The following is a 26,048-nucleotide window of genomic DNA, read 5'->3' on the forward strand; positions in this document are numbered from 1 at the left end:
GCAAAAAATAACGACGTACTTTGGTTTTTTGTCTTACTTTAAGAATAACAATCTACTTTAGCATCGTAAAATGCATGTTGATTTGGTAATTTTGGTTTTGTGATGATTATTTGCTAAAAACTTTGGTAATTAGGTTTTTGTCCCAAGTGCAAAATATAACAACGTACTTTGTTTTTTATCTTAGTTTGAAAATAGCAATCTACTTTAGCATCGTAAAATGCATGTTGATTTGGTAATTTTGGTTTTGTGATGAATATTTGTTAAAAACTTTGGTAATTACGTTTTTGTCCCAAGCGCAAAAAATAACAACGTACTTTGATTTTTTGTCTTAGTTTAAAAATAACAATGTATTTTGATAGTTTTTGTTTATGTTTGATAATTTAACTTATAAGTTTATATATGTTGTTATTAATTATGTAGTTGGAAAGTATTCGTGCAATGCTCAACGACCCGGCATGTAGGGATGAGCTTTATTTGTTTTTTCAATCCTAAAATAATTGAGGAAACGATGAGAACGAAGATGATGTTACGTAGGGATGAGTTTTATTTGCATACATTGTCACGCTTTGTTACTTGGTAGATTGTAAAACTTTGGTTGTTTTTTGTAATTACCGGCGACACTAATACCGGGCGACATTATTATTTTTTATATTTAATCGGATGTTATGTAATTACCAGACGACATTATTACTTTTTATATTTAATCGGATATTATGACTTTTGATATTTAATTAATTATAATCGGATGTTTGATTTATAATTAATGTTGACACTATTATTTTTGATATTTAATCGAATATTGTTATGTAATTATCGACAACATTATTACCGACAACCAAAATCGTTAATTAAAAAAAATAAAAAAAATGAAAATTGTTATTACCGGCGACACACCTTATTACCGGCGACATGGTCATTAGCGGCGACCTCTATTAATAGCGGCAAAAGTATGGTCAATAGTGTCGAAGCAGTAGCGACGACTTATTACAGGCGACGCGTCGCCGCTATTAGTATTACCGACGACTTTTGTCGCCGCTAATGATCGTTTTCCTTGTAGCGTAATTTTGTGTAACATAAATTAGAATTTGAGAGGGAAAAAATAGATGTACCACATGACACGTGCCTAATACAGGCTTATAAAGGTGACACATGAAGATAGAAGATAAGATTAGGTCTCTTTTCTTAGATTTTAGGTTTTCTATTTAATTCGACAGATTCCTTCATTTAGATCTCGAACGTCTACAGCAAATAATGATCCCTCGCAAAATTTCATTGAAAATAAGTTTATATACTGCGATGGTTTTATGCTGATAAGACGTTCTTGAGTTGTGGTAATTCGACTTCTTTTTGTCACGCTGGTTTCTCTTAATCGCGTCGAAACTACCACCCCTTTTCATTTTGCTATTCATAATTCGAATAAACAATCTTATAGCTACTTATGCTTCTTCATTGTTCGTTTTTTGGAGATTAATTTAGGCTTCTTAAAAAGGTATGTCTCGAATTCCGCTGGCTCATTCAGATTTTCTATTTTTCTTTTTTCTACCGAATATGATTCACTTTGATCATGAGTTAACTTCAATTTTTCTTGAAGAATGTACAAAAATCGTTATTGATTGCTTCTCAACATGTGGTTGAGCACAATTGAATGTGTTGCTCCAAACAATTACCATAAAATTAAATTTACTTTATTGCATATTCACTGCTTTTTTCTGTTTCAGAGTGGTTTTAGTTATGATATTAACTTTTTAAGGCTATTTTTATACCAGGAAGTGTTTGTTAAAGGTTTTTGAAAGTGGTTATTCGATTATTGCTACTTCAAGTGGTTATCTATTGCTATATGCTTATTTAATTAGGGTAAATAATCATACAGTATATATGGTAGAGTAAAGTTACTTATACACCACTATTTTATACATAATTAAAACTATTATTGTATTATATAATTAGGCCTAACTTGCTTCCCCTGAGCTCATTTTCAACTCAGCATTTGTTGTAGAAGTGTAAGAAGCAAAACCTGAAACTGAAGTTGTGTGATTCATTTAAGGGTCAAACAACCAGATAATAAGTTTCCAATAATTAGTTTGCTACTAGCTAAAATTACTATAAACCCTTATTCAGTAGGTTCTATCCATCAAAACTGATTATTAACAACTTCAAACAGGAAAAGGATGTCCAAACACTATCTACTACAAGGATTCTAATTATTCATTAAAAAATAGCATATGGAGGACCTAGGTGTGACACATTCATGGATAAATGAGAAAAGGCCGAAATGGGTGGAAAATAACTCCAAATGTGTATAACTTTTGATCCGTAGACCCACTTTATATGGACGGAAAGCTTCTATGGGTTGGACCCAATAAATTTCCCACCTTTGGGACTTTTTGATTACTTATTGTTCTTTATTTATGTTCTACATCAATAGGTAACTCTTTCTTTTCTTTTTCTCTCATCAAGCATATTTGTTTGACTTGTTTTCATGTCTCTAATGCAGGTTTTTGCACTTGAGGGTTTATAGATGGACGTTGAAGGAAAAGATGATGTACGATCTTTAAATGCTACAGATTGGCCATCCCATAGACACGAGAATAATCTAAATCAAAGATTTTCACAAACAACCAGAAGTGTTTCAATATCCATTCCTGTGAGTTCCATTGAATTGAACTCCATCGCAACAAGTCATGTTGCCTTGCTAAATAAAAAAAATGTCTTGATGTACAGAGACAAGAGAGGGAAGCTGTGGAAGAGAAAGAGATTAGAAATGATAACCATCAATTGGGAGTTAATGATGAAGAAAAAAATAAGCACTTATTGAGATCAGGACAATTGGGGATGTGCAATGCTTCTTATTGTACATCATGCCCGATATCTTGCTATTATGAAAGACCACTTACCTTCAGAGTTTCACAGCGGTTTGATCACTATGTATTACTCTTCTCTTTGGAAAATACTAAACATACTTGATTTCAATTTTCCCTTTTAGAACATATTGGTTCTAAACTTACATGATTGCTGTTGTGGTGCTTTCTTAATTGCCTATATCATTAGTTTATATGGCATATTTACACTCACTGGACGTAAGATTGTTGTATTTTTAAATTACTCCATGAACTCTTGTCATAATGAATTGCTTACTTCTGTTCATGCAGTTGTATTTTTTTGTTCTTTTGCAGAATGATTATGATCAATGTCGAGGTGTAAAGGCATGGAAACGAGAAAAGTTATCGTTACTAAAACATTTTATGTTTGGGGTCATCAATCCACATGCCAAAGTTGTTAGAGGGTGGACTCAATTAGTTATCACTTCTTGCTCATTCGCCACTGTCATAGACCCCTTATTCTGTTACTTGTTGTCAGTGAATAAGGTACAACCCTTAAGCACGCATTTAAACACTGATAAGTATATATGAAAACCGCTGGCATCTCATCTAAATTTTGACATTTTATTCGTGTTATTTCCAAACTATGATGGTGAGTTAAATGTTCTTGTAACCGTGGTTGTGAATTGGCATAATATGTACACTTTTTTTTAATTGTTTAATCTCTGACTAATCTAGTATATTATTATCTTTTTTTGGAAGCAGGGCTTTAAGTGCATAGGGATTGATTCAGGAATGACAACACCCATTGTGGTTTTTAGAAGCATGATGGACCTTATATTCCTCATGCACATGCTTGTTCAGGTAAACCACTATATAGCTTTTTCAGCTCTCCCTCTCTCTCTCTCTCTCTCTCTCTCTCTATATATATATATATATATATAGAGAGAGAGAGAGAGAGAGAGAGAGAGAGAGACACACTTAGGTTAGTTACTCGAGTATTACATGGGTTGATTAAAAAAATTAAATAGAAAGCAAAAATTAATGATTTTTTTTAAATGATATTTTAATAGGACTTGACTAAAATGAGGAATAAGCAGTTATTTTAAGTAATACAAATATCATTCAACAAATCCATTTTTGGTCTATACATTTTAGTGATTTCTTGCATTTGAGTGTTTTAGCCATAGAAACAACCACTTCATATCTTGAAAACTACTTCATCTCTCATTTAAAATAAATAGAAAAACTCGTTAATATTCACCCCAATGTTATTTAAAAATGTTTTAAATGCTCTAAAACTTTTTGGGATCCAATGTAAGTGTTACTAAAACTTTTTGGGATCCAGTGTAACGATGTGTTAAATCGTAAGTTATAATTTAATGAAAGAAGATGAAAAAAATGGTTTTTATAAAGTAAAAGAAAACTATGAAGACTCTCTTTTTTAGTTTTGTGTTGACCTTGATAAGTGAAGCTTGTTATGAAGCCAACGCCATTTTTTTAAACATTATATTCATTCAAATAAAAGCAGCTTTCCAGAAAAGTACCAAAAAAGTATATAGAAAAGTATTGGAACCGATTGAATTTTTTTTAAATAAAATTACTTCTATATATTGATCGATATCAATGAAAACAAGGACAAACAACATGAATGAAATCCAAATCAGTATAGTTATAAGTGAAATTGTTGGTATCTATGCAAAGCTGGGTGGAACGTCCTAAAAATTACAAATAGATTTTTCATTTTAAAATAGATTAATCAATTAAAATCTTTTTACATAAAATCAATAACTGACATTCCTTTGTTTGAAACCATAGTGTTATAAGAGATGAATTTACAAAACATCGGAAACCAAAATCTTGGATGTGTGTGTATAGTCCCGCCGATCACTTCTCACGAACAACTTGCAAAATATTTTATCTATAACTGTAAACATAAAGCTTAGTGAGTTTCCTAGTATACCACATATTCCACTATATATACAATGCATACAAGCAAAATACTGACTCTAGCGCTGAACAACCACATCTCCTATTCACATACATATATCATACATAACGGGTGCAACCCTCACTCATCTCCTGTCCACATACATATATCATACATAATGGGTGCAACCCTCACTCACATAACAGGCTTGCCCAGACATATATAAGACATACATAACAGGTCCCACCCAAGGAGTATAACGGGCCCAATTGAAACTTTTATAATGGACCCCACCCAAACATACATAATGGGCCCCATCCAAGGAGTACAACCGGCCCAACCCAAACTCAATTTCTAGGGGCCAAATCCTAGTCTTCTCTGTAATTGTTAGGGACCAAATCCTAGTCTTCCAGAGAATACATAGTCATATGTAGTTAGGGATCAAATAGACAGTCGAACCGATGGTCCCGCCCGAGAGCAATAAATCAAACAAGAACCATGCAATAAGTTTTTTGGACCTAGAGTTCTCAGACTATCAAACTTGACCACATACAACCGCTGAACAAACAATCAATACCGACATTAACCTAAGTACATAACCACTCATGACATCTAAGGCTCAAGGGAGTGGACCGCGGTTTGGCTGCTCTCAGTGCCACATTGGCAGGGGAACACCGCCCTCTATATGCGATCTTGGGTGTCGTTTGGCCGCACCTTTCCCAAAATATTCCACACTCCCTTCTCTCTCTCTCTTATCATTTATGTGTCTTTCTCTATCTTCTTCTCTTTCTCTCTCACCTCTCTTTCTCTACCATAGTTTCCCACACCCTAGGTGTGGTAAAGAACCACACTTTTTGTGGTATAAATGATGTGACACCTATGTGGTTCCTACATGTCAGAATAGGGAGTGCGGTTCTTGTGGCACCACTCCCTCTAGCCTAACAATATCATACAGTCCACATGCAAGCTCCTACAAGTCTAGCATACCATGACACCAATTCTCCTACTCTATACATACATAGCAAGGAGTTATACTAGTCAACTAGGATGCACATCCTCTAACAATACCTCATTGTATTGATCAATATTGCAAATCAACTAACACCAACAAAGGATAAACCTCAATCAATAACTCAAATCCTTCAAATTTGACCCAAGCTCAGACTGGTCAAAAAAAACGGTCAACGGTCAACCAAGCCAACGACCACACGACGTAGAGACCTCTTGGCCATGTCGTAGGATGTCGATAAACAGGATACAGCCACATTGTGGGCCCTCCTTGGAAATGTTGTGGTTGTTGCCAGGGAGCTATTTTCTCATTAACAGCTTAATCCTTACAGATCAAAAGCTCAAAACTTTAGATATGGCTGTTCTCGTTAACTTAACGGATAAATTTTCCAACTTTATCTTTTAAAACCTCACCACGAAGCAAGATCTTAAACCCTAATTCCAAATAAGCTATTTCAAGTCTAAATCTTGTGTATGGGATCAAGAGCACCCAAGCAATGACCTTTTTCTCACTTAATAAAGTTCATGGCCACAAGAGTGTCATAATAAGCTCTAGAGTTCCTTAAACTCCAAGAGCATCCATGAATGAGACCAAAACAAAACAAAAAGAGCATAAACATGGATCTCAAAAGAACAAGGTGAAGGTGCAAGCTTTATACCTCAAATGACTCAAAAACTTGAAGATGATGGATCTAGGCTTGTTCTTTGCTTCCTTGCACCAAGAAGTTGATTCCTCCACAAGATTCACAAAATCAAATAGATAAACTCAAAACCAAGCCATTAAGCTCACAAACATGGAAGGGAGGCTAAGGTCTCGAAATGGGGAGCTGGAGGTTGAAGGAAATGACCTAAACCAAGAGTTAAGTTCATTAAATATAGAAAAAACCCTAAAAATCATGGGCTTCGGCTGAAGCAGCCATTACGTCATGACCTCCCTCTTGCCATGTTGTGGTGTTCATCGGGACATGTTTTTCATTTAAATGTTATGCCACGTAGTGGTTATCAACACACCATGTCGTGACATAATATTTTCTCCAAAACCTTATCTTTGACCTCTTTAATTCTTCAACTGATCCTTTTTGGAAACGGGTGTTACACCAGGACTAAGAGTTTCTGCATTTAGTTGTGACATCATCACCCATCCTCAACAAATGGAGTCTATATCATACCTCATCTCCAAAAAGTAAACAAACTAACGTTTCAAAAAGAATTAGCAAAATGTAAAAGAAAATGGCATACCAAAATTTTCTGCCATGTGATAGAATCTAAAGAATTAGCAGGCAATTAAGACTTGAATTGAAAAAGATAAGGCCCGATTCGCGAGGCGTTGAGTATCCGATTACAAAACTAAATTTGAGAATTATAAAAACAGAATGAATGAAAAACAAACTACAAGGCATGCAGAACTAGATAGCTAAATACAGTTAAATAGTTGATCCTAAAAAGTAGCTCAAAACTTGCAAGTTCACTACTTCTGTTTTCCCTCCAGGGAATGAGTCAAATATAAATATTCTAAAAGTGAATTAAATTGGTTCTTTTCAGCTAATGCTTTGACTCGGTTCTTCCTTTGTGAGTAGACGTGTAGCGGGGATGTACCCTTACTTCCCTCCCAGTAAAATGCCTTGTCCTCAAGGTGAAAATATGGAAATTGGGTGACTAGAAGATCATGGTTTTCTGAAGTAGCATTATCGGAAGAGCGACAACACCACAAAATTAAGAACTCTAAAATAGTATGAACACCTTTAATAACCCAACAATAGGCAAGTACCAAACTTAGTTGCGAATTGTGACATCCTCATTTTCACTTCCAGAAAATAATTTTTTATTTATGGTTATTTTAAAACAATGTATTCTCTATTTTGTGGAATTGGTCCCATGAAAGTATTCACGAAAAAAAGTTTTTTTTACTGATTTATTAATATTTGGGGTGCTATAACTGATACAAGAAACATAAGCATAAACGTAGTCATTACAAACCTTACAATAACTTTTATATTATGGCCTACATTTCCTCGAATCTCTCATTAGGGTCGAACATCGTTATCCTTGTAGTACATCCTGTGATATAAAGAAATACAAAGAAAATGAGTGGGTCAGGTTGGGAAACCTTGTGAGTACATAGGTTTTCAACCCACAATAATATAGTTTATTTTTTTAATTATCTATTTCTTATTAAACAATTAACCTAATTACCCATTCCCATTATCTTTTTTATTCATCTATAGAGACCTATCTTAAGGGACATCGTTTGTAATTATTGTGGTTGTCATCTATATTTTATTAGACGACTACATCGTTAGTATAGTAGTACTAGTTCCTACATCGTTAATATAATAGTATCAGTTCCTACAACGTTAGTACAATAGTACCGGTTCAAGTCATGGCATTCTATCATCATTTTCATCATTCATCGTACTATGAAATCTTATCATTTTTACCTTTTATTACTCTTCATTACCTAATGTATTATATTCATAAAAATACATATACAATATAAATCATATAAATTTATTTATATAAAATTTCATCTAACATGGAACATCTATACACATAAACACATATAACATTCTATTGTCTAAATATATATGTAAGATGAAAGTAACCAGACTAGCAGAAGTTCGGAAATTAGACTAGCAGAACTCCAACCCAAACACTTCTATTTGTTGAAATCTCTGACGAATCAGAATTCTACTAAAACGACTAAATACTAAAGAGATTTCAGACTCAAGGAAGAAGTTTTCAGAGAGAATTGTTTTGCATGGTGTGGGGGGTAAATGAGGGGTGATTCTCTATTTATAACAGATTTTTGAACATGCATGCCACACGCTCCAACTACGTTGTTTCTTCAGCTTTGTGATACGTGTCACAATTCTGGTGATCCGCGTCCCACCTTTTAGAAGCACCTCGTGCGTGCCGTGCGTTTCGCAAAACACAAATTTTGTAAATTCTATAACTTCTTCATACGATCTTCGTTTTCGACGTTCTTTATATATCTTTGATCAATGCGAAGTTTCTGATATCGCTACCATTGGTGTTGATTTATCTTCTTTTCGTTTGAGCAATTCTTCTCCTATTTTTCTATTTTTGGCATTCTCGTTTGGGACATGTGTCAGCATCCCCTTTAAAATTTCTAGTCTCTACAAATGTTTTGGGTCATTTGAATAGTTATGATATCTCTAATCGTAGTTGTTGTAAGTTAGCCAAATTTTCTTCGTTTCCATTTACTAGAAGTCTCTATTGCTCTATTTGCATCTTTTGATCTTGTGTTCAAAGGGAGGATCCATCTACTCTGTTTTGTGTATTGATTATTATATTCGTTATACTTAGGTTTCTCATTAAGCACATGTGTGATTTCCTTACAATTTACAAGAGTTTTAGAGCTCTTATCAAGTCACAACAGTTAATTTATATAAATGTTTGCGGTGTGACTTGGGGGTGAGTATACCTCTAATGATTTCACACTTCTTTCTTTTGATAACACCATAAACCAGTGGTCATGTATAGATACTCCTTAACAAAATTGTGTTGCAGAGAGAAGACAGAGACATCTTGTTAAAGCTACTTGCTCATTCTTTACTATCATCTAGGGTTCATAGTGTTTTTTTTGGGAGAAACTGTACTAATTATTATCTACATGATCAATCGAATCCCTACTTCATATAACTTTGGTATGTCTCCATTTGAGAAGCTATATGGTCACTTACCTGATTACTCTTCATTACGAGCTTTTGGGTGCACTTGTTTTGTTCTCCGCCCACATGTTGAGTGGAATAAGCTAATCTCCACGATCAATCTTATGTGTTTTTTTGGGATATGGTATTGGTCAAAAAGGATATGGTATTTGTGAAAAAGGATATCATTGTTTTCATCCGGTAAGTCAAAAAATTTATGTTTCTCGACATGTCACTCTTTTGGAGCATGTTTCGTTCTACTCGATTTCTGCTTAATCTCATAAAATGATACGATCAAATCTTTAAGTTTTTGATGATTTTTCTATTAATAATGACACTCCATCTGCTTCTCCAGTTCATGATACCACATCAGATGCCCTAGTTCTTGTACTTCCACATACAACACTCATATTGTTCCTACACCTGTTGCGACTCTAAATCCTCTATCTCCAAGAAGGACTATTGGAACTCCTAAGTCACAAAGCTTTCAATATTTTAATATTCTCACTCGCTAGCATTTGCATCATTTATAGCTGATATACACCGTCTCATTGATCCTAATTCCAAGAAATAGGAAGTCTCTTCTCCTTTTTGGAAAAATGTTGTGGCTAAAGAACTTACAACCATTTATCTGACTCATACATGAGACCCGGTTCCTCTCCAACTCAAAAAACATACAATTGGTTGTGTTGGCGAATATCTGAGTCAGATATGGGAGCATTACGTGTTCTGACCCAGATGGCGATAACTTGGAGTGCTGTCCAAGTACCTTGGAGTGTTGTTCAAGGTTTCATAGGTTCCTTGAGTAATAAGGACTATTTTATATGGAAAGTATTAGATGTTTACTTTCAGTTTCCTAGGCTTATACTGATGTGTTTTGTTCGGTATATATAGATGCCTGATAGGATCCTGTAATAGTGGAATTGGAGTTTTTGAGATAGTTTTCTTCAACAATAAAGTTTGCGAGTTTATGCAATTACCTCTTTATTTGGTATCAAAGCAAAGGGATAGAAGGAACCTGTGTTGTGAATTTCTGCTGTGGTGAACACCATCTACGAATTTTTCTGCTTGAGTTTGAAGCAGTTTTGTTCGTGTGGAGAGTTACCAGTGTAAAAGCTTTGCTGTTTTCGTGAGCCTAAGCCTGTGACAGACAAGGTAACATCAGGAGAAGAGAATCTGATTTCAGAGAAGGAGTTCGTGTGCAGAACCTTTAGAACTCTGGTTCTTCTATTGTATACCTGCTGTGGAGAGAGACCCCGTGTGGAGACATAAAGCAGTAAACCTGTTCGGAACAGTGAATTGTTGGTTCCTGTTCGCAAAGAGTGATCGACCGCTACTCGGTGTTCTTGCTGTGAAATCGTCTACGTGCATCTGCCTCGTGTGGTGTGGTCCTGCTTGTAGAGATCGAGAACCTGCAACAGATCGGTGAAGAAGGCGTCTTTTGCCCTAAAGAACGTGTTTTTTTTTGTTTGACTTTGGGCCTTATTCTCATTCGTGTTTGGCTTATTCTAATTGGCCCAAATTTGTCCAACCTTGAATTAAAGGAGCAATTACATTAATTCAATTCACGTGAGAATTTATTTTTCGAAAAAAAACAAATCAATTTTTTTTATTTGTGTGGAGTAATCAGAAATTGAACCGAGATGTCGAGAGGAGAATCGTCCCAACCCCCGGCTAAGGAACATATGTCGTTCACGTTCCAATGTCCGATTTTGACATCGACGAACTACACAATTTGGAGGATGCGCATGGAGGTACTACTCGGGATTCATGGCGTTTGGGATGTAATTGATCCCGGACTAGATGATGTGAAGAAAAACAACATCGTGAAAGGATTGTTGTTTCAATCGATTCCGGAGGATTTAATCCTTCAAATCGGTAATTTGAAAACCGGAAAAGAGATGTGGGAAGCGATTAAAACTCGTAACCTAGGAGCTGATCGTGTGAAGGAAGCCCGACTCCAAACTCTAATCACAGAATTCGAAAATTTAAAGATGAGTGATACTAGTACGATAGACGAGTTCGTTGCTAAATTATTTGGGATTGCTTCAAAATCCGCTTCACTAGGAGAGGTCATGACCGAACAAAAGCTTGCGAAGAAGTTTCTTACGAGCCTCCCTAGGCGGTTTGTCCACATAGTTGCAGCCCTTGAACAAGTTTTGGACCTTAAAACGATTGGCTTTGAAGACGTGGTTGGTCGCTTAAAAGCTTATGAAGAAAGAATCAAGGGTGAAGATAAAGTAATCGAGACTCAAAATAAATTACTTTATTCCAAAACCGAATCATCCAACAGAAACACTGATTCATCAAGAGGTAGAGGTCGGGGTTCAAATAACCGAGGAAGTGGACGAGGTGGTGGACGTGGCGGTGGACGTGGTCGGGGTAATACCCAAAATCACGGTCACTCGGAATCCTCTAAAAATCGTGAAGATCAAAAGCAAAAAGGAAAACAACGCGAGCAAAGAGATCTCTCAAATATTCAATGTTACCGGTGTGACAAGTATGGTCACTTTGCTTCAAGATGCCCGGACCGAATAAAAAATCATGAGGCTAACCTTAATCAGACACACGAAGGAAATACAAATCATGAAGAAGGAACGTTCTTTATGATGAATACAATTCAAGAAACGGTGTTCTTGAATGAAGACAAATATATCCCTCCAAAAGTTGAAGCAAATGCCGATGAAGACGGAATTTGGTACTTAGATAATGGTGCGAGTAACCACATGACCAGAAACTACTCTTATTTTTCTGAATTAAATAAAAACATAACGGGTAGAGTGAGATTTGGAGATGGATCGTGTGTTAGCATTAAAGGAAAAGGGTCAATTTTGTTCGAAGGGAAAAGTGGTGAGCAAAAATTAATGAAAGATATTTATTATATCCCATCACTTCGTAGCAATGTTATTAGCCTCGGGCAATCTACAATAGCCGGTTGTGATATTCGGATGCGAGGTGATTTCCTAACCATGAGAGATGGAGACGGAAGATTACTTATGAAAGTCCCGAGAAGTGCAAACCGACTCTATAAAATAAAGTTAAAAGTTGGAAAACCACATTGCTTACAAGCCAAGTTTAATGATGAAGCTTGGTTATGGCACGCGCGACTTGGCCACATTAATTTTGGCGCGATAAACTTGATGCACAAGCTAGCTAAAGGGATACCGGCAATCCAACATCAAGACAAACTTTGTGAATCTTGCATGTTTGGAAAACAAACAAAGCAGTCGTTTGCAAAGAAAACTAATTATAGAGCTACAGATATTCTCGAGATGGTGCATGGAGATATTTGTGGACCGGTTGATCCCCCTACCCAAGCGGGTAATATTTATATTCTAGTTCTTATTGATGATTATTCTAGATATATGTGGTCTTTTCTTTTGAAGCACAAAAGTGATGCATCCGGGATTATTAAAAGATTCAAGATATCAATTGAAACACGAACCAGTAAAGAGATCAAGACTTTCCATACGGATAGAGGTGGAGAATTCACATCAACCGAATTGAATCGTTTTTGTGATGAAGAAGGGATTTCACGTATGTTGACGGCTCCTTATGCACCTCAACAAAACGGTATAGTCGAACGGAGAAATCGGACGCTACTCGAGATGACACGGTGCCTAATGAAAGCAAAAGATATTCCAAACCACTTTTGGGGCGAAGCGGTACGACATGCAACGTTTATCATAAATCGTACACCTACTCGAGCATTGATAGGTGCTACACCATTCGAGAAATTTTATGGTGAAAAACCAAATCTTGAAGACTTGAAAGTATTTGGTTGTGTTGCATATGAAAGAGTAGTCTCTAAACACTTGAAGAAGCTTGATGATAGGTCACGACCGTTGGTATATTTTGGAAAGGAACCCAATTCGGGAGGATTTCGGTTATATAACCCGCGAGAAAATAAAATTATTATTAGTGCCCATGTAATGTGTGATGAAAATAAGACATGGCAATGGAATAATGAACCCAATAATCAAGATGGAAATGGACCGGGTACATTTACGGTCTTGTGGAGTAATGGTCAAGCAACCCAAGATAATGGTGGTTTGAGCCCAACTGCAACAGAAACCGAACAGTTCACTGATTCGGCACAAACCGCTCAAACCAATGACACTTATAGTGATGATGGCAGCCCATCACAACCTGTTGATGATCAAAATAATGATGCAAGTTTTGTCCCACTTCGGCGGTCCACTCGAACTTCAGTGTTGCCAAGAAGATTAAATGACTACGAGCTAGATGTGGATCATTTAATGTTGTCATTCGATGAAGAACCGAAGAACTTTAAGGAAGCCAAAGTGAACAAGAATTGGCTCGATGCAATGAAGGCCGAAATTGACTCCATCGAGAAAAATAATACTTGGAAATTAGTTCCTCCGCCTAAAGATATTAAGCCTATCGGGTTAAGATGGTTGTATAAAATTAAAAGAAATACAAATGGTGTGATTACAAGGTACAAAGCACGTCTAGTAGCAAAAGGCTATGTACAAGAGCAAGGCATTGATTTTGATGAAGTATTCGCGCCAGTAGCTCGACTTGAGACAATAAGATTATTGATTGCTCTCGCAGCCGGGAACGGATGGAAGATTCATCACTTAGATGTAAAAACTGCATTTTTAAATGGAGATTTAAAGGAAGAAGTGTACATTTGCCAACCGGAAGGTTTCGTGAAGCAAGGTGAAGAAACAAAAGTATACAAATTGGTATAAGCGTTGTACGGTCTCCGACAATCTCCAAGAGCATGGAATTTGAAGCTTAATAACACGTTGAAAAATATGGGTTTTAAACGGTGCATGCAAGAAAATGCAGTTTATAGAAAGGTTGCAAATGGAGAGTACATAATAGTTACGGTTTATGTAGATGATTTGTTCGTAACGGGAACAAGATTAGAGTTTATAAACCAATTCAAGAGACTAATGGCATTACAGTTTGAAATGTCAGACCTTGGTGAACTAACTTGCTACTTGGGTATTGAAGTATTGCAAGAAAATGGTTGTGTAAAGGTGAAGCAAGAGAGTTATGCTATGAAGATTCTAAAAGAGGCAGGCATGCAAGAGTGTAATGCAACTCAATGTCCGATGGAGCCAGGACTAAAGTTGTCAAAAGCTGAAGATGAACCAGAAGTTGAAGCTACCTATTATCGAAAAATAGTAGGTTGCTTACGATATCTCTTACACACGCGTCCAGATTTAGCATATTCGGTTGGAGTAGTTAGTCGTTATATGCAAAGCCCAAGAGAATCTCATGCACGCGCTATTAAGCAAATTCTTCGTTACTTGCGTGGTACTCCATCTTTTGGGATTGTATACAAACGAAGTAAAAATATGAGCTTGATAGGTTACAGTGATAGTAGTCACAATGTGGATATTGATGATGGCAGAAGTAGAACAGGGCATGTCTTCTACCTTTGTGACTCACCTATCACTTGGTGCTCCCAAAAGCAAGATACAGTAGCATTGTCATCATGTGAAGCAGAGTTCATGGCAGCTACTGCAGCTGCGTGTCAGGCGGTTTGGTTAAGGGAGTTATTGGCTGAGCTGACAGGAATGAAGAAACAGAAGGTGCTGATTCGCATAGACAACAAATCAGCAATAACATTGTCAAAGAATCCTGTCTTTCATGGAAGAAGCAAGCACATTCACACTCGATTCCACTTCATTCGAGAACGTGTTGAAAATGAGCAAGTGATTGTTGAGCATGTTTCAGGAGATAAGCAACGAGCAGATCCACTTACAAAGGCCTTAGCTCGAATAAGGTTCGTAGAGATGAGAGCATTGCTTGGCGTGCAAGAATTATCCTCGACTCAGAAATTCAGGGGGTGATTGTTGGCGAATATCTGAGTCAGATATGGGAGCATTACGTGTTCTGACCCAGATGGCGATAACTTGGAGTGTTGTCCAAGTACCTTGGAGTGTTGTTCAAGGTTTCATAGGTTCCTTGAGTAATAAGGACTATTTTATATGGAAAGTATTAGATGTTTACTTTCAGTTTCCTAGGCTTATACTGATGTGTTTTGTTCGGTATATATAGATGCCTGATAGGATCCTGTAATAGTGGAATTGGAGTTTTTGAGATAGTTTTCTTCAACAATAAAGTTTGCGAGTTTATGCAATTACCTCTTTAGGTTGTCGTTAGGTATTCAAGATTAAAACCAATTCTGATGGGTACGTTGAACAATATAAGGCTAGACTTGTTGCAAACGGGCATTCACAAGAGTATGGTATTGATTGGTTCCTTGGTTCCTTGTATAATTATGTTTTTTATCGAAGACATTTAAGAAGACAAAAAATGAATTTTGATTCAAATACATTTCTCCGAATTTTCGTAAGGAAATCAGCATGTTCTTGTTCCATTACACCAATGATGTTTTGTCTAATCTTCAAGAACCTAAACAACCACTCTTTCAAAAAAAAAGAACCTAAGCAACCATTGTATTTTCCCTGATGAGGGTTTTCTATCATCTTAAAGAGATTCCCTGGTTGGAAATTTGCAGATTATGAAAAGATACCAGATCAAAATAGAGTATAGAAAAAAACCCGGATAGATTATCAGACATATATAAGGTTCTATAAATCAAATTCTCAAGGAAAATAGTGAAACATAAATAAAAAGGGTAACATGTTGATGGTGTTAGTAGAGCAAGGGTGCGACAATGGTGAGTAATGTGGCTGTAACCAGCGGTGAGGAAGAGCGTCTTCTCAGAAAGTGGAGCCTTTATAGAACTCCTTTATATGTGAAGAAAGACTTAAAATTATAAATGACTTAATTCTACCATGTGGAGTCGAAGCCTTATCCATGTCAACATCATTTTTTCTTAATGATAAACATTAGCTAAGATACCAAACAATGTTAGAATCCCTAAATGTGATTGCATTTGTGTGAGCATCAAGAGCGAGTTTACGTGTTCCATTTGAACTACCATTATACAATTCTAGAGTTTTTTTGAGTTCTTGGAGTAGTTCGTATTGCATAATAAAGGCTTCGGGGGAAGTTGTTAGTGCAAAGCTTAGGGCGTGACGCTTGGCAAAGTTGTAAGAGTGAAACTGAAGACTATGGACAAGGTCAAAAGCAACCATGAATTAGCTAATGTTGACGATATATATGCTTGTAACCCGAATGTTGAAAGTGTGTATTATTGACCATCAATACAATCGTTCTCTAGTTTGCCTGCAAATGTAGCTTGATTACTCTGATCAAGTGAACAAAGTTAAATCCGTGTGTTATTATTGTCCATTTAGAAGCAAAACTAAGCACAGAAATGCAATTTTGGTCATCGGTGCATACATTGCTTCGACCTTTAGTGATCAAAAGAAGGTCCAAACTCTAAACTTCGAAGCGCAGGTTATGTTGGTGGTGTCATAGAACCATGAGCCACGGTACAGAGCCATGAGAGAAATTAGGTCAAATGTTTAATGTAAATAGATGTGCTTGTATGATTGTAACCCTAATGTTGAAAGGGTGTATTATTATTTATCAATAAAATCACTCTCTATCTTGATTACTCTGATATACCGAACCAAGTTAAATCCTTATGTTCTTATTGTCGATTTAGTACCTTCTTAATTATCATGTTTGTGTTTGTCGAAGTCCTTGATCATAACAAGTTCGTGAATAATGTTATAGGAAATCAAGTGTTGGTGACTATTTGCTTGCATATCCAATAATCTACGATGAATTTATATTGTGATAGATGATTTTTGTTTTTTATGATGTATAGAACTCTTGCTTGCATATCCAATAATCTTAGTTCGTTATTATAGTATTACAATGATTCTCTGGTACTGAATAATTGTTAATATCTTTTTACAGTTCAGGTTAGCATTCTTTTCACCTGAATCAAGAGTTCTAGGTGCTCCAGAATTGGTTGATCATCCTAGAAAAACGGTGTTACATTATCTTTCTGGGTATTTTTTCCTTGACCTATTTATTGTACTACCAATTCCTCAGGTAAGATTCTCTTTCAAGCATATATATCATCACTTAACATCATCATTTGTACATTCCTCAAAAAGTTAATTACTCGTCCATGTAGATAATCGTAGTATTTATCCTACCAAATTCCATTGCATCATTGGGAACAAATTATGAAAAGGATCTTTTGCGAGCAGCTGTTCTTGTTCAATACATTCCAAGGTTATTCCGAATTTCCAAGCTTATTGATGGCATGGGTGCAAGTGGTTACATTCCTCGGTCAGGATACTCGCTGGTTATATCCAATCTTCAGATTTTCGTCTCGGCTGGTCATTTTGTAGGGTCATGTTGGTATTTGTTAGGTTTACAGGTGGGTGGGAGTAGGAGTTTTTCATGTTTTATGCATGATTTCATTGCATAATAAATCTAAAAAAACAAAAAAAAAGCTCCTATATCTTAATCACACTATCATTTTTATGACACTGAGTTCTTTTATATATATATATATATATATATATATATATATATATATATATATATATATATATATATATATATATATAAATTTAGTCACACTATCATTTACTGCAAGACAAAAAAAAAAAAAGATTAGTCATTGATTGCTAAAGTCGAATTAGCGAATCAAGACATGAATACTGTTGAAAAAATATATTTGTTAATTGAATTCATCCATGTTATTATTGCATTAGTTCATAAAAGTTTGTAGGCTATTCTAACTGTTTTTCTTTAATTCTTTCAAGAGGGTGAATCAATGCCTTCAAGACGCTTGCCATAATTCTACAATCATGCATTGTATGAAGTTTATAGATTGTGGGAAAGGGAAGGAGTCTTGGGCCTTTGATGGTGATCAAATATGGAATAAATGGAAACAAGATAAAAATTCGAGTGCATGTTTTACCGAAGATGGTTTCCCATATGGAATTTATGTGAAGGCTGTGAATCTTATTGTAGACAATAGTATGATCACAAGATGTGCGTACTCTATGTTTTGGGGGTTACAGGTATTTTATCTTTAATTGACTTTGTCTTCCCTTTTTCTTTTATCAGACCCTTTTTATTCGTCTCAACACCTTCTTACATTTTTCTAATTAAAGATGGGATTTAAGCTATTTCACATGTGCATTCCTTGTTATTTGATGTATAGCTAGCATGTCAATAATCCATGTTATGTTCTTAACGGTTTACTTTTTCGGGTTTTTGGCACTCTATATATTCTCTTTTTGTGACAAAGTATTTTTTTCATCCTCTTTAACATGGTATGAGGGCTTGCGAATTCAAAATATTAAAAAAACAATCCTTGATTCCATTGGTAAAGCAACAACATACTATTGGTAATATGTGATTTGGAATTCTCTATAGGTTGTTTCCCCTTTCCTCTCCTTAGAATTAGGCAAGTTACCTATTATTATAAGATATGCATCTAATAAGATTTCATAGTTATCGGAATAAGTATTAGATGAGTAGTTTATTAGTTTTCTTCTCTATAAATAGCCTTATAGTCTAGTATCAATTCATTATATAATAATTATTCATACATTTTGAACTCCCTTCTCCCTTCATTGATTATAATAAAATCTTTCATGAGCCTTGGGGTTTTTACCTGCAACGGTTTGCACACAAACCATTGTGTCGTTTCTCTTTACTTCTACTTGTTTCTTATATTGGTGATTAAAAGAAGTGGTATCAGAATCACATTCATTATCCTAGCAAAGGTCTATTTGACGTTAATGGTATCCATGGAGTATGATCTTCCGTCAAGAAGCAAGCGTTATTAGCACAATCTGACTATGAAGATGCGTTAGATATATGAAGAGAAAAAGAAAGGCCATACAACTCTAACTTAATTAAACCAACTCCATTATGCATAACAAAAGATCTCACTGGTAAAATTCATTTCAAATAGAAGTTTTTTAAACAAAAATGCACAATGGAGGATGCCTGTCGAACCATATTTCGAATTTAAAGAAATCATTGCCGACCTAGCTCCGATGGAAGTCAAGTATGGAGAGGAAGATATGGTTTTAATGATGTTACATTTTCTGCCAAGCTCCTGTTCCTTATTCTATATGACATTTTTGAGGCCCAAGATTCAAAGAGCAGGCAAAGTAAAATGGTGGCTACTAATGGCTTAAGTAGTTTACAAGCCGATTGCTTGTGTGTTCATGGCGATCAATGAGAACAAATCAAATAATGGATCTCGAGATAAAGAGGCCAATCAAAATCAAGAGGCAAGTTCAAATCATGCAAATGTTGCAAAAAGAAAGAGCAATACATAATGTGTACATGTTGTAGAACAAGGAAAAAGGAATAGCTCAAACAAATTGAAAGATAACAAAGCAGATGATTTTATGAAGTGTGTATGTGATAGTAGTTCAAAATATGAGAGGATCGTGTTGTAGGATATTCTTACATGAATGACGTGTTGTAGAACAAGGAAAAAGGAATAGCTCAAACAAATTGAAAGATAACAAAGCAGATGATTTTATGAAGTGTGTATATACATGGAGTATAACACACATGAAAGACATAATATTGGTTCAATATTAATGCATGCTCACCAAAATATTACAGCTTCACTATTTATGAGTCTGACTCACAGTTTGCCACCATATACATGTGGCATGTGCAAAAATCATACAAAATAATATATCGTATCCACAAAATAATACAACTTGTGAGCTATTAATAAAGCAAATGGAAAAACCCTTACTATCTTCATCTCCATCCTCATCATACTCAACTTCAACTCATCTTTTGTATTACTCACAATAATTGTTGTTCTTTTGTCATTTATAACCGACACCTTTTTTACATTCCTCAGTCCTAAAACAATTAAAAGTATCTTTATGTTTAACTATTTTATAAACTAAGGTAATATAATATATATGCTTTGTATATCAAAGTATTTACCTCTATTTTGTTTTTTTGTTACTAGTCCCCATCCTCTTTAAAGCATTAGTGAACATCCATCAACGGGATATCTTTAGGGAGACATGCATCCTCGTAAGTTTCTCCTGGTTTTTGTCTCTTTTGATGCCTTTTATTAGGGTTAATGTTGTATTTCACAAAGACTAAAACATTTAACCTCTGTTTCTTCAAAAAGAGGAGTACATAATGAAATGTGCCCCAATTCCTCTCACATCCTATGACACTACATGTGAGATTGAACATATGAATGGCTAGATGCTGAAGTTTTAGACACTCATCTCCATAGTGTCTCCACGACCATGTTGGTTGGATCTTCTTTCTTATTGAAATGGTTGCGGATAATTAAACCAAACATTCCTATTCTGTCATTGAACTTATCAAGTTGTTCTTGAATATTTGTGTTTGTTGGTCTGTCATACATCTTCTCAATAACGTAGTACAATCCAAGTGTGACTTCATAATGGGCCCAAAAGTTCTCATTGAAGTGAAGGCTATTTTTGAAAATTATGGTAAGATATTAGTTTACTATATATAAAGTAAATTAATATGTAATTTCAATCTCATGAACAAAAGTCAGACCTTGGATGAAGATGGTATCCCACATGAAGGGACCTATGGGGTTGCATTTGCCACCTACGATCAATCCTTTTCACAAAGGGGTCGATATCTTGTCTCAACCCCATTAAAATTTTTGAATTTTCCTCATGGTCTTCCCCGTCCGTAGGCTATGAGGGCATATTAGACTATATATTACACATGTTTAATTATCTTAGTCTAGAGGGTAATTAGATGTAATATCCATCCCAATATTACATACATATATACCTCTTGTAATCCATTATTTACAATCAAATGCGAATACATGACCTTACATAGAATATTAGTTACCATGGTTTTACTAAATTCTGAAAGAATAAGCTTACTTATTTTTCATCCACCTCCCATGAATTTGTATTTTTTACTCGCATCAAACTTAATAAGAGAGTTCCTTCTAATCCTTTTCATTTGCTGATGATTGTGCCACAGCAAATCAGTACATTGGCTGGCAATCAAACTCCAAGTTATTTTTTCTGGGAAATCCTTTTTACCATGTTTATCATTGGTGTTGGACTTCTACTATTTTCCTTTCTGATCGGAAGCATGCAGAACTTTCTTCAAGGTCTCGGTCGTAGGTACACCAATTAGTAGGAAACTTATGCTGCTTATAACCCTCACTGATTTATGATATTAGTAGTTCTTCAATATGAATGATCCATGGACATTTAATATTAATTATCGTAGAGAAATGGAAACATTAGTTAGACGACGTGATGTTGAAGAGTGGATGAGACACGAGAACTTACCAGAAAACCTACGAAGGTACAAATCTCATGCCTCATTATTTTCATCAATCACAGTAATTAATCATTAAAGCGCAATTTCCTTTCTTAGTAAAAGTTCAAATTTAGCATGAAGCTTTAGGCTGTAGTTATTACTCCGGACTGGACTCCAGAAGCTTTCTAGGGCTATTCTAACCTTGTTCCACGTTTTGGGTGTTTTAGTTATGTCCTTTCCTGTCATAAGATTCTTTCTTTTCCATTGTGATTTGCATCAGGTAGTTTTGATGTCTACTTGGTCAAAACTTGACTATTTAAGGTCTTGATATGCAGAAAAGTTCGAGAGTCGGAGTATTTTATTGGGGCTGCTACCCAAGGGATTGATGGAGAAACACTAGTGCAGAATTTACCTGAAGACTTGCAAAGAGATGTTCGCCATCACCTCTTTAAGTTCTTCAAGAAAGTAAGATCGATTAAACCATTTCTATGTTCCTGTTAGGTGAAGGTTACATGATCACTGATCATTAAAGCTGCATCTCAACCTTTTAAATAATCTGTAGGTCCGGATTTTTGCGTATATGGATGAACCACTTTTAGATGCAATATATGAAAGGTTAAGGAAAAAGACATATATTAAAGGAGGCAAAGTTTTATATATAGGTGGGGTTGTGACGAAAATGGTTTTTATTGCAAGAGGGAAGTTGGAGAGTATAGTAGAAAATGGGAATAAAGTTCCGTTGTCAGAAGGCGATGTATGCGGTGAAGAACTTCTCATATCGTACTTCGAACATTTCTGTGTTAATGGAGGTATAAAGTAGTTTGGATGGGGAGATCACGATATAGTGGATTGTACTCTTACTTGATTTCTAATTGGTCTTTGGAATATAATAAACTTAGAGCATCCACAATGGTGAGTTTAATGGGAGAGTTGAATGAGGTGGCAAGTCCATGTGTCATTCAATGTATGAAACTCTACCATTGTGAGATGCCACATTGACATTCAATGGATTTGGAGTTTAATGGTCATTGAACTCTTCAATGGGAAAAAGGAAAGTTTTAATTCTTAAATACTTACTATAAATTACATTTTGTAACATTCTATTGAACTTTGTAGAGTTCAATGCATTGTAGAGAAAAAAATAATAGAGTTGTATGGTTTGTAGAATGATGATGTGACAATCCATTGAACTCTATGGAGTTCAATGCATTGTGGATGTCCTTAGTTAGTAACACCATTGTACCACCCAAAATTGACTTTTTAGGTAACTTTGACCAAAAACTGTAAAATGCAGACATGGGCGAATGGATTTAATAACAGTTGTCAGAAATTGGACGGTTTTGGAAACAATTTTTAAAGTCTGGCCACAAAATTAGAAATGAAGTGAATATGTGTCGTTAACTATTGTGATTTTCCATGTTGGGTTTAATAACCATTTTTCCATTCACTACACATGCATATAAAGTGTTACACCCTTTGCTTTTTTTTAAAGATTTTGATGTGTTTTTTTCCACTATAAATTGTTACCTTTAGATACAAGAAACCATAGAAAACAAGGAAATGTTGGAAATCAGGCCCGCAATCACTCTTTGAACACCCATCAAAACAGCAATTGTTTATATTACACTTTCAAGAAAACTAATTACCCTCTGGATTAAACCAACAGGAAAAAGATTGATTAGCAACAGAACGGTGAAATGCTTATCGAATGTGGAGGCATATGTTATTTGGGCTGCAGAACTTGAAGAAGTAACCAACCTTTTTTCTGAATACTTCAGGAATCCTCGTGTTCAGCATGCCATAAGGTAATACATCTTCTACACAATATTTGATGCACTGTTTGTTAGTTGATATAAGTGAAAGATTAGAGGGAGGGAGGGATTTGTAAAATATTTATACGTGAATAGGGATATTAAAAGTAATATTACACGTAATATAAGAATTTTATGAAGGCCAATCCATAATGTTCTTTTTACTGTTGAGTATCAGATGCGTTATTTTAATGTTGAAATTTGTAAAAGGAAATTGAATGAAGTCGCGTACTTAAACTACTTTTTGATTAATATTGTCACTGTTCCAATAAACCTGAAATAATTAATTGCTACATGTCAAATTAATGTGATACCTTTTAATATAAGCATGTGATCATCACTAAGTTGTTTCAGTTTATGCTTAAAAAATGAAAATGTATCTGAATGTTTTGGATCAAAGCCGATAGTTCTAGGACACGCATGTGGGGACAGGTTCTAGTAGTTTCACTTCCAAATGGGAAACACCAGCATTGTTCACATTTACTTTATAATAATTGTCCAATTGTTTAGTATACATAAGCTATATGTCAGATTATGGTTTCTGTTCCTGATAGCAATTAAAATAAATTCAGTTTTTATAATTACATGGTTTACATGTTTTGCTACCTTCAGGAACAAATCCCTATACTGGCGAAGCATGGCGGCAACCACTATCCAGGTGGCATGGAGACACTATAAGAAGCGCCAAAACCGTGCAAAAACCTCACGTGGTCGTACTATACTGCAACCACTTTAATGCTCTAAATGGTTTTCTTGGTTTAAGAGCTTGTATTAATATGAGTGAGACATACATTCCACAGGAATGGCTGGAATTTGGTGATATTGGTGCCAAATGCCTCTAAGGTGTGTGTTGACATTCCTTCATTGTGTTTGTGGATTATGAAGTCATTATTATGAGATGTATATAATTAATATCAGTTCTGCGTAGCTAGACACTTATGCCGTTGGCGTCTCAAAGCTTTTCAAGTCATGTTTGCATGTTTTCCTTTGGCATAAGGTTTTTACAAATTAAGTATTAAGCTGATGTTTGTTTTTAAAGAGATAAAAGGTCTTCTATCTACACACCAAATCTGCCTAAATGTTAAATGGCATTATCGTGAAAAGTTAAACTAATTACACATTTAAAAAAAATAAGAATGACTTTAAATTATAAAACAAAAAGGATAAATATCTAATACATTAAAACATTTAACTGATATCTATCATATGTTAGTCCCGTTTTATAAATCGTCTTTATTTTGAAAATGATTTTAAAAATTCAATCCCTATTCTAATAAAAAATATGTTTATTATTCTTTTGTCATGTATCATCCTATTATGTTTTCTAATTAATGTCATGTCATTGTCAACCTATTGATTCTCCATATTAAGGTTCAAATTTTAAATTTCCTACTCTAATTACATTAAACTAATAACATTAGAGTAAAAAATAAAATAAATTAATACATATTATAAGGTCACGTATTTAATTTATCTAAATTAACGATTATAATTTTATAACTAAAAAATATATATTTATTAATAATTTATTTAAAATAACTTATGAATAATTTTGAGTTTTTAGTATGAAAGTTTAATTAATTTTATAATTGTAATTCTCACGGGTTATAAACTACTATTTAATATGGATATGCAATAAGAAAAAATACATAACAAACCCATTATAACGTAAAAAAAAAATTGTTGTGAATCCCAATAAGATATTAATTATGAGCAATGATTAATGAGTTAAAAAATACCGTAGTTTACTATTCAATGTAAAGCAAGAAAAAAAATGTTTATTTTTAAAATATGTGAGAAGTTGTTATTGAATGTCTTAAAAAAGAGGGCGTACAAATCATTTTAGGTTTGCGGTCTTCTAAAAATAAACATGATATGAGTTAAAATGTTTGTGCGGTGAAAACAAAAGTGGTGATCCCTCACTAATTTACAACGGAATTAGGTTTCAGCGAGGGTAAAAATTCCTCCTGGTCTACGAAGGATTTACGAGGGATTAGCGAGGCAACGATATTTCCAAACTTTAATTATTTCTCAACAAATTTGCGACAGCTTCGAAAGGAATTACTAACATAACCATCGATGGAATAGGCCTTTCTTTCAGACCGGTCTTCTGAGTTCCTTCCTACGTAATCAAATCTGATCATCCCCTTTTGTCCATAAGGACCTCGTGGCATACAACCAAAATGACTCCCGCTAGATAGCCGCCCCTTTCTCTATTTTTATAGCCTCGGGTCGCTTAGACCGCACAGAGTGGGCTTTGCTTAAGCTCGGCGAATCCGAGGTGGACTCGGCAAACACCGCGCTGCCACCTCGGTAAGCTCTACTCGACGTCTGTATTCAGTGAGTTTATACCGAGTATAAATCCCACACTTCAACCAATGAGCAACGACTCATGTTTTAAATTCAATCCTAACCCCTTCATATACCACATCAAAACAATCTTCTACACTCTCTCTAAAAATGTCATCTTCATCTTCTTCATTGTTGGATTTTTTTGATGTGTTGCTTGAATCGACCATAGAGGTCATTGAAGAGGCTAAACAGAAGATAAAAGAGCTACATTAACAAAATGCCGAAAATTCTTGCTTAAAAAAAGAAGGTTCATACAAAGAATTCGTGAAGCAGCTCG

General features: G+C 35.1%; 1 protein-coding gene across 4 annotated transcripts; it reads left to right on the forward strand.

The window, feature by feature from the left end:
* Window positions 1–1,168: 1,168 nt before the first annotated feature.
* Window positions 1,169–24,346, forward strand: LOC111885436 (probable cyclic nucleotide-gated ion channel 20, chloroplastic). Of its 4 annotated transcripts, XM_042899044.2 has the most exons (16): window positions 1,169–1,489; window positions 2,162–2,425; window positions 2,495–2,644; window positions 2,722–2,925; window positions 3,174–3,365; window positions 3,585–3,683; window positions 17,244–17,381; window positions 17,467–17,715; window positions 18,107–18,367; window positions 21,321–21,466; window positions 21,576–21,653; window positions 21,944–22,073; window positions 22,171–22,417; window positions 23,275–23,413; window positions 24,032–24,129; window positions 24,220–24,346. In XM_042899044.2, exons 3-16 carry the CDS (start codon window positions 2,519–2,521, stop codon window positions 24,237–24,239), a joined length of 2,127 nt encoding a protein of 708 aa, XP_042754978.1. In that variant the 5' UTR covers window positions 1,169–1,489; window positions 2,162–2,425; window positions 2,495–2,518; the 3' UTR covers window positions 24,240–24,346. The 4 variants fall into 4 exon arrangements, with proteins under 4 accessions (XP_042754978.1, XP_023737465.1, XP_042754977.1 ...); XM_023881697.3 differs by having other exon boundaries at window positions 1,170–1,489; window positions 24,032–24,346; XM_042899043.2 differs by lacking the exon at window positions 2,162–2,425 and having other exon boundaries at window positions 1,170–1,489; window positions 24,032–24,346.
* Window positions 24,347–26,048: the final 1,702 nt, after the last annotated feature.

This window comes from Lactuca sativa, chromosome 2 (assembly GCF_002870075.4).
Source record: "Lactuca sativa cultivar Salinas chromosome 2, Lsat_Salinas_v11, whole genome shotgun sequence".
Lineage (NCBI taxonomy): Eukaryota > Viridiplantae > Streptophyta > Magnoliopsida > Asterales > Asteraceae > Lactuca > Lactuca sativa.

Coding starts and splice junctions, on each gene's coding strand:
- LOC111885436 (XM_023881697.3), top strand. CDS start 2,519: ATGGACGTTGAAGGAAAAGATGATGTACGATCTTTAAATGCTACAGAT. Junction 3,366..3,584: donor ACTTGTTGTCAGTGAATAAG/GTACAACCCTTA, acceptor TTTTGGAAGCAG/GGCTTTAAGTGCATAGGGAT. Junction 18,368..21,320: donor CTATGTTTTGGGGGTTACAG/GTATTTTATCTT, acceptor ATTGTGCCACAG/CAAATCAGTACATTGGCTGG.